This window comes from Aspergillus japonicus (genome assembly GCF_003184785.1).
Source record: "Aspergillus japonicus CBS 114.51 unplaced genomic scaffold BO86scaffold_35, whole genome shotgun sequence".
Classification (NCBI taxonomy): domain Eukaryota; kingdom Fungi; phylum Ascomycota; class Eurotiomycetes; order Eurotiales; family Aspergillaceae; genus Aspergillus; species Aspergillus japonicus.
In genome coordinates this window covers 68673-84043 of record NW_020291672.1, presented here as the reverse complement: position 1 = coordinate 84043, position 15371 = coordinate 68673, and the positions used below count along the sequence as shown (strand labels likewise).

The 15371-nt window shown below is 55.4% G+C and overlaps 7 protein-coding genes and 1 non-coding gene across 8 annotated transcripts; 4 read left to right on the top strand and 4 right to left on the bottom strand.

Annotated features, from left to right (window-relative positions):
• The first annotated feature begins 3 nt into the window (after positions 1-3).
• BO86DRAFT_390335 (uncharacterized protein) lies at positions 4-1587 on the top strand. The gene is made up of 3 exons (XM_025672355.1): positions 4-301; positions 411-735; positions 837-1587. The coding sequence occupies exons 1-3, from the start codon at positions 68-70 to the stop codon at positions 1460-1462; spliced, it is 1185 nt and encodes a 394-aa protein (XP_025526248.1). The 5' UTR covers positions 4-67; the 3' UTR covers positions 1463-1587.
• Positions 1588-2503: 916 nt separating this feature from the next.
• BO86DRAFT_433388 (sodium:solute symporter family protein) lies at positions 2504-4909 on the top strand (the record flags this gene model as incomplete). Its single annotated transcript, XM_025675837.1, has 4 exons — positions 2504-2773; positions 2830-3091; positions 3146-3423; positions 3481-4909. 4 exons carry the CDS (start codon positions 2504-2506, stop codon positions 4732-4734), a joined length of 2064 nt encoding a protein of 687 aa, XP_025526247.1. The 3' UTR covers positions 4735-4909.
• A 78-nt stretch (positions 4910-4987) lies between these two features.
• BO86DRAFT_410902 (HPP family protein) lies at positions 4988-6168 on the top strand. Its single transcript, XM_025674542.1, has 2 exons — positions 4988-5441; positions 5526-6168. The coding sequence occupies exons 1-2, from the start codon at positions 5232-5234 to the stop codon at positions 5952-5954; spliced, it is 639 nt and encodes a 212-aa protein (XP_025526246.1). The 5' UTR covers positions 4988-5231; the 3' UTR covers positions 5955-6168.
• A 943-nt stretch (positions 6169-7111) lies between these two features.
• On the bottom strand, positions 7112-7732 carry BO86DRAFT_277106 (uncharacterized protein; the record flags this gene model as incomplete). The annotated part of the gene is made up of 3 exons (XM_025667279.1): positions 7112-7246; positions 7313-7602; positions 7666-7732. Coding segments are annotated over 3 exons (492 nt in total), but the record flags the coding sequence as incomplete, so codon positions are not given.
• Positions 7733-8567: 835 nt separating this feature from the next.
• On the bottom strand, positions 8568-8649 carry BO86DRAFT_t182. Its single transcript has one exon. It is a non-coding gene; the product is annotated as a tRNA-Ser (tRNA).
• A 1790-nt stretch (positions 8650-10439) lies between these two features.
• On the bottom strand, positions 10440-11585 carry BO86DRAFT_341552 (NAD(P)-binding protein). Its single transcript, XM_025669083.1, has 2 exons — positions 10925-11585; positions 10440-10865 (listed from the first exon to the last, which is right to left on the bottom strand). Exons 1-2 carry the CDS (start codon positions 11518-11520, stop codon positions 10469-10471), a joined length of 993 nt encoding a protein of 330 aa, XP_025526244.1. The 5' UTR covers positions 11521-11585; the 3' UTR covers positions 10440-10468.
• A 262-nt stretch (positions 11586-11847) lies between these two features.
• On the top strand, positions 11848-14275 carry BO86DRAFT_449103 (Zn(II)2Cys6 transcription factor; the record flags this gene model as incomplete). The annotated part of the gene is made up of 6 exons (XM_025676686.1): positions 11848-11955; positions 12020-12368; positions 12441-12663; positions 12719-12750; positions 12802-13968; positions 14219-14275. The coding sequence occupies exons 1-6, from the start codon at positions 11876-11878 to the stop codon at positions 14273-14275; spliced, it is 1908 nt and encodes a 635-aa protein (XP_025526243.1). The 5' UTR covers positions 11848-11875.
• Positions 14276-14445: 170 nt separating this feature from the next.
• On the bottom strand, positions 14446-15276 carry BO86DRAFT_128043 (uncharacterized protein). Its single transcript, XM_025666082.1, has 2 exons — positions 15095-15276; positions 14446-15035 (listed from the first exon to the last, which is right to left on the bottom strand). Exons 1-2 carry the CDS (start codon positions 15165-15167, stop codon positions 14683-14685), a joined length of 426 nt encoding a protein of 141 aa, XP_025526242.1. The 5' UTR covers positions 15168-15276; the 3' UTR covers positions 14446-14682.
• Positions 15277-15371: the final 95 nt, after the last annotated feature.

The window sequence follows — 15371 nt, the reverse complement described above, 5'->3', positions numbered from 1 at the left end:
ACATGGCCTTGCCAAACATGGATTGAGCTGCATGAGGCTGGGATATGCGCCAAGTCGGCACCGCCTCATGAATACGAGAGCCTGCAATCCGCCTGCTTCAAGCCTTATCACCACCGCAAATCCCCGCATGCAGCCGTCCCCTGCATTTTCACCCCTTCACACCATCCAGAAACTAAAAAGAATGGGTGACGCTGCCAGCCTGCAGGAGCCATTCACCTTCCCTCCCCAACAGCCCGGGGAACCTTCGACTCGCAATTGGTATCAAGAACTTCTGGACCATCCCGAATGTGCCAACAATCCCGTACGTGGTGGTGCCCTATATCACCCCTGTGCTATACTATAGCCTTCCCCCTCTCCCCCTCTCCCCCTCCCCGCATCACCGACCGGACTAAAGCTCTCCTACCGCACAGACCAAGATACAAGAAGCCTACGAATCCTTCCGAATCGCAAGCCTAGAGCGATCGATTGGCCTGCTTCACCCGAGTGGACGAGATGGCAGCACCGACAGCCGTAATAGTAGCCATGCTGGCCCACCAACGTCGCAGCGCATCACGCCCGACGAAGCGCTCATCCGCTACCTCAAGTGGCAGACTGACGAGACCGACGGAGCCCAGGAGATCGAGAAGCTGAGCAAACGAGATGTGAATTGCCTGGTCATCTGGACGCGCCCCGACCCATCGACGACGCGCTTGCTCCTCGATATCCAGCAACGCTTGGCGCAGCTTGTAGGGTCTGGTGAGTTCCTACCCACCGGTCGATAGATAACGGGACTTCAATCTCATCTCACCCACCGACTTGTGATTGAATGTCGATCGACCATTGACTAACCGAACCAGACCTCCATCTCACGCCACATTCATCCCTCCATCTCTCCATCATCGAGCTCTCCCACCGCCACCCGATCGCCCACCTCCGCGAGGTCTACGCCCACATCGGCGAGTCGCAACTCAAGGCGCTCCTCGACACCCCCCGGAACGAGTACCACCAAGAACAGCGGCACATCGCCCGCCTCGTCAAGCCGAAGCTCCTCTTCGACAAGCTCGGCGTGGCGATGAGTTTCGTCCCCGCCGCCGACGACAACGCGGGCCCGTACACCTACCATCATCTCCGGAACCAGCTGCACACGATGGCGCTGCAGTCTGGGGTGAGCATCGACACGTGCTATACGGCGCCGATTGCGCATGTCACGCTCGGCCGGTTTGTGGGGACGGCGTTCTTCCAAGGGGGCGAGGCGGGGATTGGGGATGACCCGGGGAAGTTGGAAGAGCAGGAGAGGAGGGCGACGGAGCGGTGGGTGGATTTGATCACGGAGATTAATGAGGACTTGGAACGAGAGTGTTTGGGGCAGGTGGTCTGGGAAGTTGGACAACGGACGGCGTTGGAGGTTCAGCTGGGGTATATCAAGTTCGGACGTGGGGTGGAGGAGGCTGAACTGGTTGGGGTACCGATCGAGGAGGAGTGATGCTGTATGGTTAGCTTAGAGTCGAATGGCTGAAGGGGAGATAGAGATGCATTCAGTTCAGACTCCATGGCTAGAGTAGAGGTGACAGAAAAAGTGCATTCTATCGTTAGATAAGAATATGTTTGATCAGATACATCGCTCTGACGATCACAGGCTGGTTTTACTTTGCCAAGGGTAGCAGTCAGTTGACCCGACACCTAGGGGTCTCTAAGATAAGAGCTGCTATTGATCTTCCTGGTTGAGTGGCCACGACTCAATTGCAGCCACTGTTCGTGAGTACAAATCACGGCTTTCAGAATGGTTGGGGTGAGCTTTGCCCGTAAAAAAGTCCAGTATCATTGGAATATTCACGTGGTCATGCTAGGTGAAGAGCACTTAGGGCTTGAGTCGGCAAACTTGAAGCCACCGTATGAGCCAGGGTAGGACGGGAGAATACTATTGAGAAGGTCTAGACGCCCTTGAAAGCACATCTGATATAATATCAAATATTGAATTTTGAATGTTCCGAACGATAGACGCGCGGGTTCAGATTAAGGGTAATTTAGACAACATGGGAATATTCACAGGAAATGTACTGTAGCAGTATATGCACTCACTGTCGCCACCAATCAGATTCTCTTGGTAGCCACAGACTTTTAAAGCGAGTGACATTTTTTATTAGTGCCCATCGGGGACTACATACCAGGTTTGCATTTCTCACAAATTGGGATGATGAAACCATGACCAGAAAATGGGAATCGCCTGTAGGTGGTGGTTGTTGCCATAGTTAGCTTGGCGCACGCCATCACGAGCAGCACCCACTAACAAGCTTTATCAATCACCCACAGCTTAAGATCTGCCTGCCCTACTTCCTTCTCGGCCGGTACATGCATAACGCAATTGAGGCCAAGAACAGCGTGACAAACCACTTACAATAGAGCAATGGCCAAACTCTATCGCCTCAACAGCATATACTTAAGTCGATGCTCGGGTATCAACACCAAGAAACCAACCGTCCACAACGGCCATTGAACAACCACCCACATATGCCACATATTCATCATGACGGTAATAGATCTGGTGCCCCAGGGCACGGCCTATGGTCTCCTTATCGGTCTGGGCGTCCTCTTCTGCGGGGTGATCTTAGTGGCCATCAAGATCCAGAGAGCGTATCTAGCCGAGGATTCAGGAACATCTGAGATGTTCATGGTCGCCAATCGCTCGGTTGGCACAGGCCTGACGGCTTCAGCTGTCTTCTCATCATGGATGTGGATCAATGAGACGGTTTTGTCGGCCGCGATGTGCTATCGCTATGGACTAGCGGTTCCCCTGGTAAGCATTCTAGCATTAACCTTGGACGACCGTGCGCTTACATCTAACTTCTACAGTGGTGGGGTTCCGGTCTCTGCTTCCAGATCGCATTGATGGCAGCGCTTGGTGTCATGGCGAAGATCCGCGTGCCCTATGCTCACACATCCCTGGAAATCATCCGCATGCGATACGGATGGGTGGGCCACATCATCTACATGATTCTCAATCTGACCAACAATGTGTTCGGCTGCGCCTCGATGATCTTGACGGGGTCGCAGCTGATCCACGGCGTTTCGGGAATGAACTTTGTGGCTGCTACCATTCTCATTCCCCTCGGAGGTGAGACAAGATATTCAGCGGAGAGTGAGGAGGTGCTAATATTGCCTGATACAGTGGTGCTTTATACTGCCGTCGGCGGCCTGAAGGCAACCTTCCTCACGGACTTTCTTCACACGACTGTCGCTTTGATTCTCATCATCTACTTTACACTCTCAGTCCTGACCCACGATGCTGTGGGAGGGTTGTCGGGTCTCTATGATAAAGTGGTCGCAACTGCGAGCGAGAATTACATTTCGGGTAACTACGAGGGCTCTCTGCTTACCATGAAGTCGAAGGATGCCATCATCTGGGGCCTCATCTTGAAGTTCGGCAATCTGGCCCTGGTTGTCATGGTAAGTGCCGGCAGTCCACTTCTCTCAGCGAAACATGTATCTAACCGCAACCCGCAGGACACTGCGTTCTGGCAGAAGTCGTTTGCCAGTGAAGTCAACTCCACCGTACCGGCCTACAACCTGGCCGCCGTCGCCGTGTTTGGAATTCCCTGGGGACTAGGCACGGTGATCGGGCTGTCTGCGCGTGCGCTGCACAACACACCCATCTTCCCAACCTACCCCGGTCCCCTCACGGCCACGGAAGTGAGCACGGGGATGGTGATGCCCTACCTCGTGAAAGCCCTGCTGGGCAACGCGGGCATGGTGGCCTTCTTTGTGCTGCTCTTCATGGCCCTCACCAGCACGGTCTCCTCCTCGATGATCGCGGTCAGCAGCATCCTCTCCTTCGACATGTACAAGACCTACATCAACCCGAACGCGGGGGATCGCCGGCTGCTACACGTCAGCCACATCGCCGTCGTCTTCCACGCGATCTTCATTACGGGCATCTCCATCGCCCTCAACTACGGCGGCGCCAACATGACCTGGATCGGCTACTTCCGGCCCATCCTCTCGTGCCCCGGCATCATCCCGCTGGGGCTGACCCTATTCTGGTCTGGCCAGACCCGCCTGGCCGCGATCCTTGCTCCCGTGCTGGGCTTCTTCACGGGCCTCGCCATCTGGCTGGCGACCGCCAAATCTTTGTATGGCCGCGTGGACATGACCACAACAGGCGAGGGGCTGCCAGCGCTGTACGGCGCCATCGGCTCCTTCTTCTCCCCGGCCCTCTATTCGGTGCTGATCTCCCTCTACCGCCCCTACAAATTCGACTGGCGCGAGTTCCTCCGCATCGAGCTCGTCGCCGACGATCAGAATTCCGTCTCCGAGTCGCAACCGACTGCCAACCACGAATCCCGCGAAGACAAGAAAGAAGGGCCCGAGCCCGAAACCAAGAGCATCTTCGTATCCTCCACCTCCCCAACCTCAAACTCACCATCCCCCTCGCAGTCCCGGCTCAGCCTCGACGACGTCATCCACCCATTCTCCCAGGAGACCTTGCGGGAGTTGTACCGCTGGTCGCGCATCGCGTGGGCCACCTTCGTGGCGCTCGTGCTGATCACTTTTGTGCTGTGGCCGATGCCGCTGTACCGGGATTACATCTTCACCAAGTCGTTCTTCGCGGGGTGGACGACGGTGGCGATCATCTGGCAGTTCTGCGCGTTCTTGGCGGTGGTGGTGTATCCCTTGTACGATGGGCGGTTCGAGATCGCCAAGGGGGTTCGCGGGGTGTGGGCTTCGAGTCGGCGAGTCTGGGAGGGGCGCAGAGACTGATACAAAGATTGGCTCGATGCTTAGAATTGATAGAGGAAGGTCACGTTCATGCAATATGATCTGTTTATGAGATAAATGTTGGCAGCATAAGTTGATCGGACCCTGGAAATCGAGTGTGGAGAAGCCGAGCAATGGCCGAGTCTTGCCGAAGCCGGACCCACCGGCAAATCCTGCCTGCGCCCTGCGCATTAACCGAGTTCTTAAATCCAGGGCAGGCTGGGGTAATTTGGAGCTGCATTGAACCCGTTCACCAGTCAACCAAGCGCTGCGGCACTGCTTTAGGTAATAGAATCTCTGGGGTGCTGATCCTCGACTACCCTCGTGACACCTCGTGACAACCACTCCCCGTCATAAACGTCGAAGGACCCCCTTCACCCGGACGGAGGCGACGACACCTGTATGCTTGTCAAAGACACCTCAATTGTCGCCGACAACATTCTCTCCACTGCAACCCACTCGAGTCTCTGGCACACCAGAGTCTGAGTACTGTACCACGCATGAACGAGCAAGAGTTTCTGGCGCGCCTCCCGCCGTGGCTCAGCCACTGGCTCGGCTACCGCGCCAGCCCTCCTCAGCCCCTCCCCAAGTATCAAATCTGGCTGTGGTCGTTCATTTCCGCCTTCTGCGGCCTCTGCGTCGTCCAGGCCATCTTCAACTACTCCCACTACTTCCTGGACCGACATGTCCCGGGCATTATCGCCTCCTATGTTCGTTCGCCCCCTTGTTGCCCCCCTCCTCCCCCCAACCAAACCACCAACCCAGACCCTTACCCATACTAACAACCATCCAAGGGCGCCTCCGCCGTCCTCGTCTACGGCGCCATCGAAAGCCCGCTGGCGCAGCCGCGCGCCCTCGTCTTCGGCCACTTCCTGAGCGCCCTCGTCGGGCTGTGCGTGACCAAGCTCTTCAGCCTGATGCCCGACGAGGCGCGGTTCGAGTCCCTGCGCTGGCTGGCCGCGGCGCTCTCGTCGGCGGTGGCCGTCGTGGTGATGCAGGTCACCGAGACCACCCACCCGCCCGCCGGCGCCACGGCCTTGCTCCCCGCCACCAACGACGCCGTCTGGCAGCTCTCCTGGTACTACCTGCCTGTCGTGCTGCTCTCGTCCACCATGCTGCTCGCCGTCGCCCTGCTGGTCAATAACCTCCAGCGCCGGTACCCCGTCTTCTGGGTTGCGCCGGTCAAGCCGCGACCCGCGTTGCCGCGGGCGGAGCCGAAGTAGGAGGTTCTATCCGGTGTCGGTGTCGGTGTTGGCGTTGGCGTTTTTGCGTTGTTCGGATGGGGTTCTTGCAGTGGGTTGTGGGCGTTATGTGGGTTAGAGGTTAGAAGTTCTGGGTTACGGTCGAAGAGCCTTGCGTAATCATTCTGTGGAGGGTACTCTGGTTCCATATAGATCCTTAGAAGACGCGATATTCATTTCTAGTTTCGAGGATTTCAAATATCTAATGATGATCAGGACATGCTTCTCACCACAAAAAGCACCGCAGATGCAATAAACCTATGAAGTCTCCCACTCTCTACTCTGTGTCCACCGGCATATTCACCGCCGCACCGGTGTCGGCCACTCGCGACATGATACTGCTCAACTGGCTCGTCGTGCACGAGAGACTGAGCGAGACCCGGTGCATGTTCGTCTCTGCTGACCTCTCATGCTGACTTGAGTGGATTCCGGAGGGGACTGAGGCACGTGGAGAGGCCTCCCGGGGCATCAAGTCCAGCTCGGCCATAGTGAGGAACGGATGCAGCGGTTCCGTGGAGGAGTGTCGGGAATTCCCCAGGCTGCACGGGTCAGGCGCCAGGTAGAGGGCCTCGTGCACGGTTCGGAAACTCATGTCGGTCGGGTACTCGTCTTCTGCAGGGTAAGCAGGGTAAGCAAGCCAGGCGGAATCTGCGAGAATGGCTGTTCCACCTACCAGGAGGAAACAAGAGCATCTGTCGGTCTCGATCGTTGTCAGCCTGCGTGGCGTCCAGGACCCGGTCAAAGGACGGCAGCCGGGAGTTGCCCATTGCAGACACCGTCAGGTCCGGTGTGCTATCCATCCAACAGTCCTCGCAGCCGGGTGGGCTGGGCAGGATCAGGCGTGGGTCGATGGTCCCATGGCCCACCCACGATGTGGATGTCTCCCAATAACCGATGGGGGTGTTGTTGGGGAATCGAGTCCACCAGCAAGCTGGTTCCTTGCGCTCGTCGAGATGCGGGAATCTGCCCTGCGGTTCCAGGGTCCCGGGGCAAATATCTGGGGTACTGCCTTCTCTCATTTGCTCGTCGCAGTCCGGAGCGATGCCAATTTGCGGGGAGCTGCGCTTCCTTCGGGGCTTCGCCACTTTGCTGCGCTTGCCACCAGGCGCAGAAGGGCCCCTGTGCAGCACACATCGACCTGCGTCCTTTTCTTTCGCCCGGATTCTGGCATATCGATTTTTTAGGCCCAGCCCCGTCCGCGGCGGATGGTGAAACGCTGCAATCGTCGACCAATTGGTGCCATGCGTCTGAACCGCCTTCAGAAGTTCTTCGTCCTGCTCACCCTCAGACTTTGCGTTAGCCGTCGAGCTAGGAACAAAGTATACAGAACGAATGATCACCTCTTGTTCAGTCCAGTTACAATAACTGACATTGGGCCGCAACACCTGCCGCCAGTGACTGGAGCACTGATCAGCGCAGCGGGACCCCACGAGGGCGGCGATCTGAGTCCAGTTGTTGCCATGCTCCCGCACCGCCTCGCTGAGTCGCTGGTCCTCCTCCGGCGACCAGGCGCCCTTGATGTTGCCGCCGGCCAGCGTGTTCCACCATCGCTTGCGGCAGTCCTTGTTCGAGCGGCCGGGGACTTTCTGGGCGAGCTCGCTCCAGAGGACCGTGTGGGAGGTGTCGAGTGCTGGAGGCAAGAAAGATGTCAGAGTGCGGGATGAGCCTGTGGGAGCTGTCTCGAGGCACCCACCTATCTGAACCAGCTTGCGGAGGAGCTCATCCTCCTTGCTTGTCCAGCTGCGTCTGGTGCGTTTCATGGTCAATGGAGGTCGAGGTAGTCTGGCATTCGAGAAAATCGCTGCAGGGGACAACTCTCGCGATATGTATCACTTTTCCCTGCCACCGTTGGGTCAAATGCGACTCAACCTGGTCGATAGGGAGATACGGTTGGGGCCAGAGCCATCACGGAGAACTTGAGACAAGCTTGACATATCGACCTGACTTTCAACTGCCAGAAGCTTCCACCGTGTTAGCAAACGGCAGGCTGGAAGAGGGAGTCACCGCGGCCTCGCGGCTAGTGAAACATATCCCCCTTCTCCCGTCTGAGTCTAACAGAATTCATGAACTCTCGCTAGTCCGCAAACTCATGGGTGATAGTTCGTCCATCGATGTCTCGGATGGGAATGGCGTGTAGTTGGCACTCTCAGGGATGTCGCTGACCTTTCTCGCTCGAGATGAAAGAACAAGTCTCTAATGACCTCTCAACAGATATTCGACAACAAGCTAGCATGCTGGAGTCGATTACCGAAGGAGTATCCACTCGAAGAAACAGGAAAGCGTGATACATCTTCAGTTCTCACCGACAGAAGCCACCTGTGTTGAGACCCCGTGGAGCCATTATATTGGCCTTGGGTCTGATTTGTACACCGGCGTGCGAACAGTGATTTTGTCAAGCGGTCTAAAATTCAATGGCGCGGGAACTATCGTCTTTTCAAACTTCAATCATCAGCAACCAGCCGTGAGGCTGTATAGTGGCGTCCACAGTCACGCAGAGTTCATGAGTCCGTGCCCTGCGAGATTACGACTCATTGGCTCCGGTAATTGCCTGTGTGGGGACCAGCCCCAGCAGCACAAGCCAGAAAAAGTAAAAAACGACAGCAGTCGGATTTGAACCGACGCCTCCGAAGAGAATAGATTTCTAGTCTATCGCCTTAGACCACTCGGCCATACTGTCTTGGGTGCGAGTTTGGCTCGAAAATGTGTTATATTACCCAAAGATCAGCGCAGGGCACCGTTCCAGGCCACCATTGACTGCACTGCACTACTGGATCATTAGAAATATACAAGATCGCCGACGCTCACAGCATAAGTGTTGCTCCCTATGCTACAATGCTCACTAGCACGCTTACCTACCCCCTTGAAGCAAGACTGCGCTGTATCAATAGATGTCTCAGTGCCGTCCGTATTCACTGGCCAATGTGCTGAGCGACAGGCTTGGCATGATAGTATCACTTGACAAATTACCAATAATCTCGTTTGGGTCTGTAGTCTAGTCACGATCGGTGAGAAATATTGCTGCGTCTAGTGCAATCGGGTTGTGTTATAGGCCTGTCTTCACACTTGTCGTGATTGCTAAGTCATTTCTGGCCGTCGACCTGCTGACGTTCAATCCCACTACATCGTCTCTCTGTCATGCTTCAGGACAACGCAAACCTGTCTTTGTCTATTAGCTAGACTGTATTCTAACAACTCACTACCACCCGAGTAGATCAATAACTTATTTGCTACATGTTTTTCCTACACGACAGCCATTGCCCGGTGACTTAGTAGCTCCACCATAGTGAGTTACGCCTCTAGGCATAGGGTTGACGTTCTCCCCATCCTATGAGACTACTCGTCACCCGGAACTAGCTTTTGGACTACCGTCCTTGTCGATTATCTTCTGTGACAACTCAACGCTCGGCATGCGGATTCTAATGTGGCGGGGAACACCCGGTAGAAGAGTTGTCATTCTCCGTCGCAGGGAGTAACCCGAAGAGTTTCCCTCGGGGTTGGAGGCAGTCATTGAATTACTCGGGGCCAGACTATCTTCTGCTTAATATAGCTCGACAACCACGGGAGACAATTACCACAGCCGGGTTCCACCTATCCAGTCCCAGCAGACACCGTCCGACATGAATGTGCCCTCCCGGTGTAGACGCTCCCCTGACTCAAAGTTCCAGTTTCTGGGCAAGTCTCTCGATTTGGTTACTTTTTTGCAGCTAGCTCTGTGCTTTGTGAACCACCTATAGCCGGCCAAGAGCAAGGGATCTCATCAATGCCCCTGATTTCATCATTTCGCTCGCACTCTGCCACCGGCAAACCCGTGCAAAATTATTGGCCCTGCCGACCGGACACTGAGGAAGCTGAGACGGGCCCCGAGATATCCGATCAATCACGAAGAGGGTGGCAGGTGCTTGGAGCGCGGCCGTGCCCGATGCGCTAGACGTGCTGGATGCAACCAGGTTTACGGGCGCACCAACTCAGCTCACAGCACCTATGTGCTTGAGTGTGGTACGTCTTTCATGTATGGTTGACTGTTTTTCTTATTCTCATCTAATCACAATCTCACCTTTCCTCAGGAGCGGCAATAGAACATTCGGGCATCTGTTCTCGCATTTCCCACCGTTCAATATCAGAGGGAAGAGGAGGAGTACCTTCCCCAAGTCCAGCGAGCCAAGTCATGCTCCCGTATTTATTCTTGTTATTCAGCTGGCGTTAGTGTATGGCATTGTTTTGTTCTTCTGCGTTGTGCTGCGCCTGTACCTATGCTTCTCTACGTGGAGGTTGGTAGGGTTGCGACCTGACTTCGGACAGCGAACAATGTAGATGATAACCATATTCATCAACGGTGAAGAAAGTGAAGGACATGATGGTGCGCAAATACTAGCAGCAAATGTCTTCAACATCATTTATAGAGTATTCTATTTAATCCTGAGCTCACAAGAACAAAGATCTATCCCATGCCATCACACACTCCGATGGGCCCAATTGTCTACCCTCAACCCGACTCCTCAACGCAGATTCTGCATGATACCAGGCTGGATCGCCTCTAGCCTCCTGCAGAGCGTATCCCACACGTATGTGGCCCGCTGCTCGTCGGCCGCGATGGGGGCATAGGCCTGCACAGCGCCGGCACGCATGTACCGCCCGTGAGTTTCGCGCCCCGCGGCGGCCGTCTGGATTACTAGCCGGGAACCCTCCTCGGCGCTGCGGGCGGTGATCGCCTCGAAGATCTTGAAGAGCACCCGGGCCAGCCCGGTGGACTCGCTGATGATGCCGGTCTTGCAGAAACACGGATCGAGGGCGTTGACCACAATCGAGGACGACTCGTGGTTTGTGTTCGGTGAGTCAACGAGGGCGGCTAGCTTGATCATCGCGTGAAGCTGTAGCAGCTTGGAAAGATTGTACCTAGTGCAGCATATTTCATTAGCAATGAATTCCGCGGTACGTAGGGCGGGCATACCGACTGGTTCATGAAATCCACGTGGGATTCCTCCCGAAACCAGGTGAAGATATCCTCCCCGTGCTGCTCAGGGTACTCAGCGATGTCGTAGAGCGCGGAGGCGACGAAGGTGATCACCGGCATGATGCCATAGGTCCGAGCTGTCGTCTTCATTTTCGGGATCATCTGTACCGTCAGCAGGAAGGTGCCGATATTGTTGACGGCCAGGGTGCGCTCGGTGTCGTAGACGACTTTGAACCTGTTGGCGTGGATCCCGGCGTTGTTGATCAGGACGTCGACGCGTGAGAGTGAGCGAGCGGCCCAGTCTGCAAATTGCTTGATCGAGGCCGGGGACTCGAGATCGAGTTCTTGGATGTCGATGAGGTTGGTCTTACAGTTCAGCTGGTCCTCGATCTCACGTTTGGCCTGCTCGCCTCGGGACCGACTGCGGCACGCGAAGATAATCTTCTCGGCCCCGAGACGGATGAGGTGCTTCACAGCCTCTTGGCCTAGGCCTCCATTGGCGCCGGTTATGATGACGGTCTTGTTAGTGAAGGAGGCGGAAGGTTTGGGGATTCGGAGCAGGAATTGGGTATAGAAGAAGTCGCTGAGTGTCGGCATCGTGTGATTTTGGGTCTATGCGACTATGAGAGTATGACTGTCGAAGAAACGCGTGGTCTGCTATGACTCTGTATTGATAGAATGAGGTTCTTCATACTGTATGTGATCGCCGTTCACTTATTTATCTTCTTCTGTTGCTATTTTTCACTGTGGCATACATTATCGGGGTTAAGTCCAGACAAGCCGGATATAACAAGTCCGTGGAGATGAGCATGTAGCAGCCTCAGACCTCAGGCATCTATTGCACGTGAGGCCCGCGATCAGTTAAGTCCGCGGATTTAAGGCTGTACTTCCGCTGCTTACTTTCGATCATCATCATCATTCTTAGCCTCTTCTTCAGTGTGCTGTACTCTAGATGCAGTCTCCCGCCAAACCCGTGTCACAAAGACGACGCGCACGCATTCCTCTATCGTGTGACCCCTGCCGCACGCGAAAGTGTGTAGACCAGATCACTACATCGTAGGATCCGAGGCATTGGCTCCATTGCTGACCCAGATAGACTCAAATGCAATCGGGAATACCCTTGCCAGAATTGTATAGCTCGTGATGAGCAGTCAGCATGTCACTTTAAGGGGGCCAAGATCGGCTCTCTTTCGAATGCCCGGCGTGAGACTCAGGCCGATCCCATGCGCCAACGGATCGACCAGTTGGAAAACATGGTGAAGAGACTCATTGCCCACCAGCCACAGATACCACAGGAGGCCGCTTCTTTGATACCCGAAAGCCCTAAGCTTGGCAACCTGGTCGCATCCGGTACGCAAGATGTAGCCTCCGCAGGAAAGATAGTGCTGGATGGCGCACATTCAGTCTATCAAGGTGGCAATGATTGGTATGATGTGTTAGAGGAGGTATTTCGTCCTGTTCCTGATTCCAATGTCACTTCAACTTGCTGCAATTGAAGCCCAACTGATGGCTGTCAGATCAATGAACTCCGAAACACATGGGACCAGGCCCAAGATGACCGACTGAACCATCGAATTCCTCCCCCACAGTCGCAACTAGCTGACGGATCGAGCCTGCTGTTCGGCCAAGTGAAGCCCATAGATCGAATCGAGATTCTAGCCACTCTCCCACCCCAGCGTGAAATAAACCATCTCGTGGCCATCTTCTTCGACCGCCCAAACTTTCCAATCGCCGTTCCTCGTATGTATGTTCCAGCCGCTCAGAAAATGGCAAGCTAGTCTGACACATGTCTTAGCCATCATTCACGAGCCGACTTTCATGCGGGAGGTAAGAGCACACGACCCGTGCTAGTCGTATCTTAAGGTAACCTTGACCTAGTATCACGAGCATTGCAAGAACCCATCCCAGGCCAACTTCATCTGGCTGGGACTCTTATTCTCTATTCTTGGTATCGTCATGCTAGCCTATCACCAACACGGCGAGCCACCGGAGTATGGTGGCCTCTCGGAATCTCTCTTCCAACTGTACCGCATCCGCACGGCGCAGTGTCTCCTGAGTGGCGACATCGCCAAATGCCTCCCCTATACCGTGGAGACCCTACGCTTCAACGCCACCGCCGAGCTCAACCGCAAGGACGACAACCGCCGCGGCCTTTGGATCATGACCGGCGTACTAGTTCGCACGGCCATCAACATGGGCTACCACCGCGACCCCGCCCACTCGTCACCCCCGATTTCCCCCTTGCAAGCAGAGTATCGTCGCCGCATCTGGCTCGCCGTGATCAGCATGGACAACATGACCTCGTTCGGCGCGGGCCTCCCTCGCATGCTGTCCGCCATATGCTCCGACACAAGGGAGCCACGCAATCTGCACGACTGGGAGCTCCCCGCCAATGCTGCCATGGATCTTCCTCCCACCCGACCATTAACCGAACCCACCCCGGTGACCTACCTCATCGTCAAGGGCCGTCTATGCCACGCCCTCGGCCGCGTCGCAGACCTCACGTGCAACCCTACCCCAAGCAACTACGCGGATGTCCTCGCGACCGACCGCATTCTATCCGAAGCCTACGACAGCTTCCCTCCGCACATGCAGCCACCGCCAGCAAGAGCAGCAGCAGCAGCTCCGCCGCAGCTTCAGGAGCAGCTCCGCCTTTCCTACGCACAGATCGGACTGGGGGCCATCTACCACCGGGCGATGTGCACCCTGCACCGTCGGTTCCTGGTCCCGGCCAAGACGAACCCGCACTACCGATTGTCGCGGGATCGGTGCCTCGCCTCCGCCCGCGCGCTGTTGGCCGCCCAGCGCGATCTGTCCGAGCAGTGGTACCGGTTCGCGCACACGCGGCAGACGCTCACCTTTGCGGCGATGGTGGTCTTCCTCGAGCTGGAGCTGATCCGCAATTTCCCCGGGGCGGAGGAGGCGGTCGAGCAGCCGGATCTACTACAGGACCTGGAAACGTCGGTGGCGCTGTGGGAGGTGAATCAGAATTCCTGCGACGAGGCTGGGAGGCAGTGGCAGGTCCTTGCTGGGATGCTGGAGGGTGTTCGCAATTGCCCCGGTGCGCAAGGCGGTGTTAGTGTTGGTGATAGTGTTGGTGATAGCGTTGGTGGTGGTGGTGGTGGTGTTGAGGCGGCGTCGGCCGATCATGCATCTGGCCTGGGGTTGTGGGGCCCTCCGTCCCAGATGCCGGTCGTCGATAATTTCACGTTCGAGAAGGAATTAGCCACCGTGGAGATTGATTGGGTATGTTTCTCCGTCACTAGCGGTGAAGCCATCTGCTAATCGGTCTTAGGCTGCATGGGATTCTTACATTGAAGATGCTGGTTTTGCATCGGGACCAATCTACTAATCCATGCTCATGTATACCTACAGAACGGAGAGGGCCGGATAGCCAAGCAAGACCGCAATGCTATACTATAGCCACGCACAGAGCCATTTCTGATACATAGTGAAGCTGTGGGTCTTATTCACTTCATACATGGTACTGCACTCCACCAGACCCCAACACCGCACTCTTTTCGCAAAAGGCAAATTTAGTTCTATGATCTCATAACGATACAACGATCTAAGTTGCACAAGAATCGAAGGCGCGACAATAAACAAAGTATATAGAACATCATTATCAACATACTAAACTCGGGTTCAGTTTAGAGACAGGAGGATTCATCACATCGTGGAACATATGCCGAAAGCTGCTGCGGTCCGCCTCGGCAGGGTCGAAGAATTCATTTCAGTTTTGGAGGGCTTCGCTTTCTTTTATTCAGGCACAGCCCAGGTATAGGCTACCTTATCGTCGCCGTCTTCCCGCTTGCGACTCTCCGGTACGGCCCAGGTGTAGGCCACTTTGTCGTCACCATCCTCTCGCTTGCGACTCTCCGGCACGGCCCAGGTATAGGCTACCTTGTCATCACCATCTGCACGCTTCCGAGTCTCCGGCACGGCCCAGGTATATGCGACTTTGTCGTCACCATCTTCCCTCTTCCGAGTCTCCGGTACGGCCCAGGTATAGGCTACCTTATCGTCCCCGTCTTCTCGTTTGCGACTCTCCGGTACGGCCCAAGTATAGGCGACCTGGTCATCCCCATCGGCTACTTCGCGTCTGGAGGAGTCTACACGGGCATCTGTATGTTAGTCTACCGGTCAATGACCAAGCAACAGAGCAACTAACCTCCGAGGATTGGAGCAGCATGGGTGAGGGCCAACGCGGCCAGGCCGTAGTAAAGCACGGTGGTGAAATGCATGATGAGTGGTATAATTGCCAATGGAGGAGTTGGAAGTCGATTGGGTGGGTGCCGTGTGAAAAGGAGAACCAAAATACAGTAATCGAGCAGGACAATGGTCAATGAAAGAGTTGCAAAGCAAAACAACCCCAGACGAATTTTCACGCTGATATTTGACTTTCCGCAACGGTCGCTAAAAGGACTGACAGGTGACAGAAGAGAAAA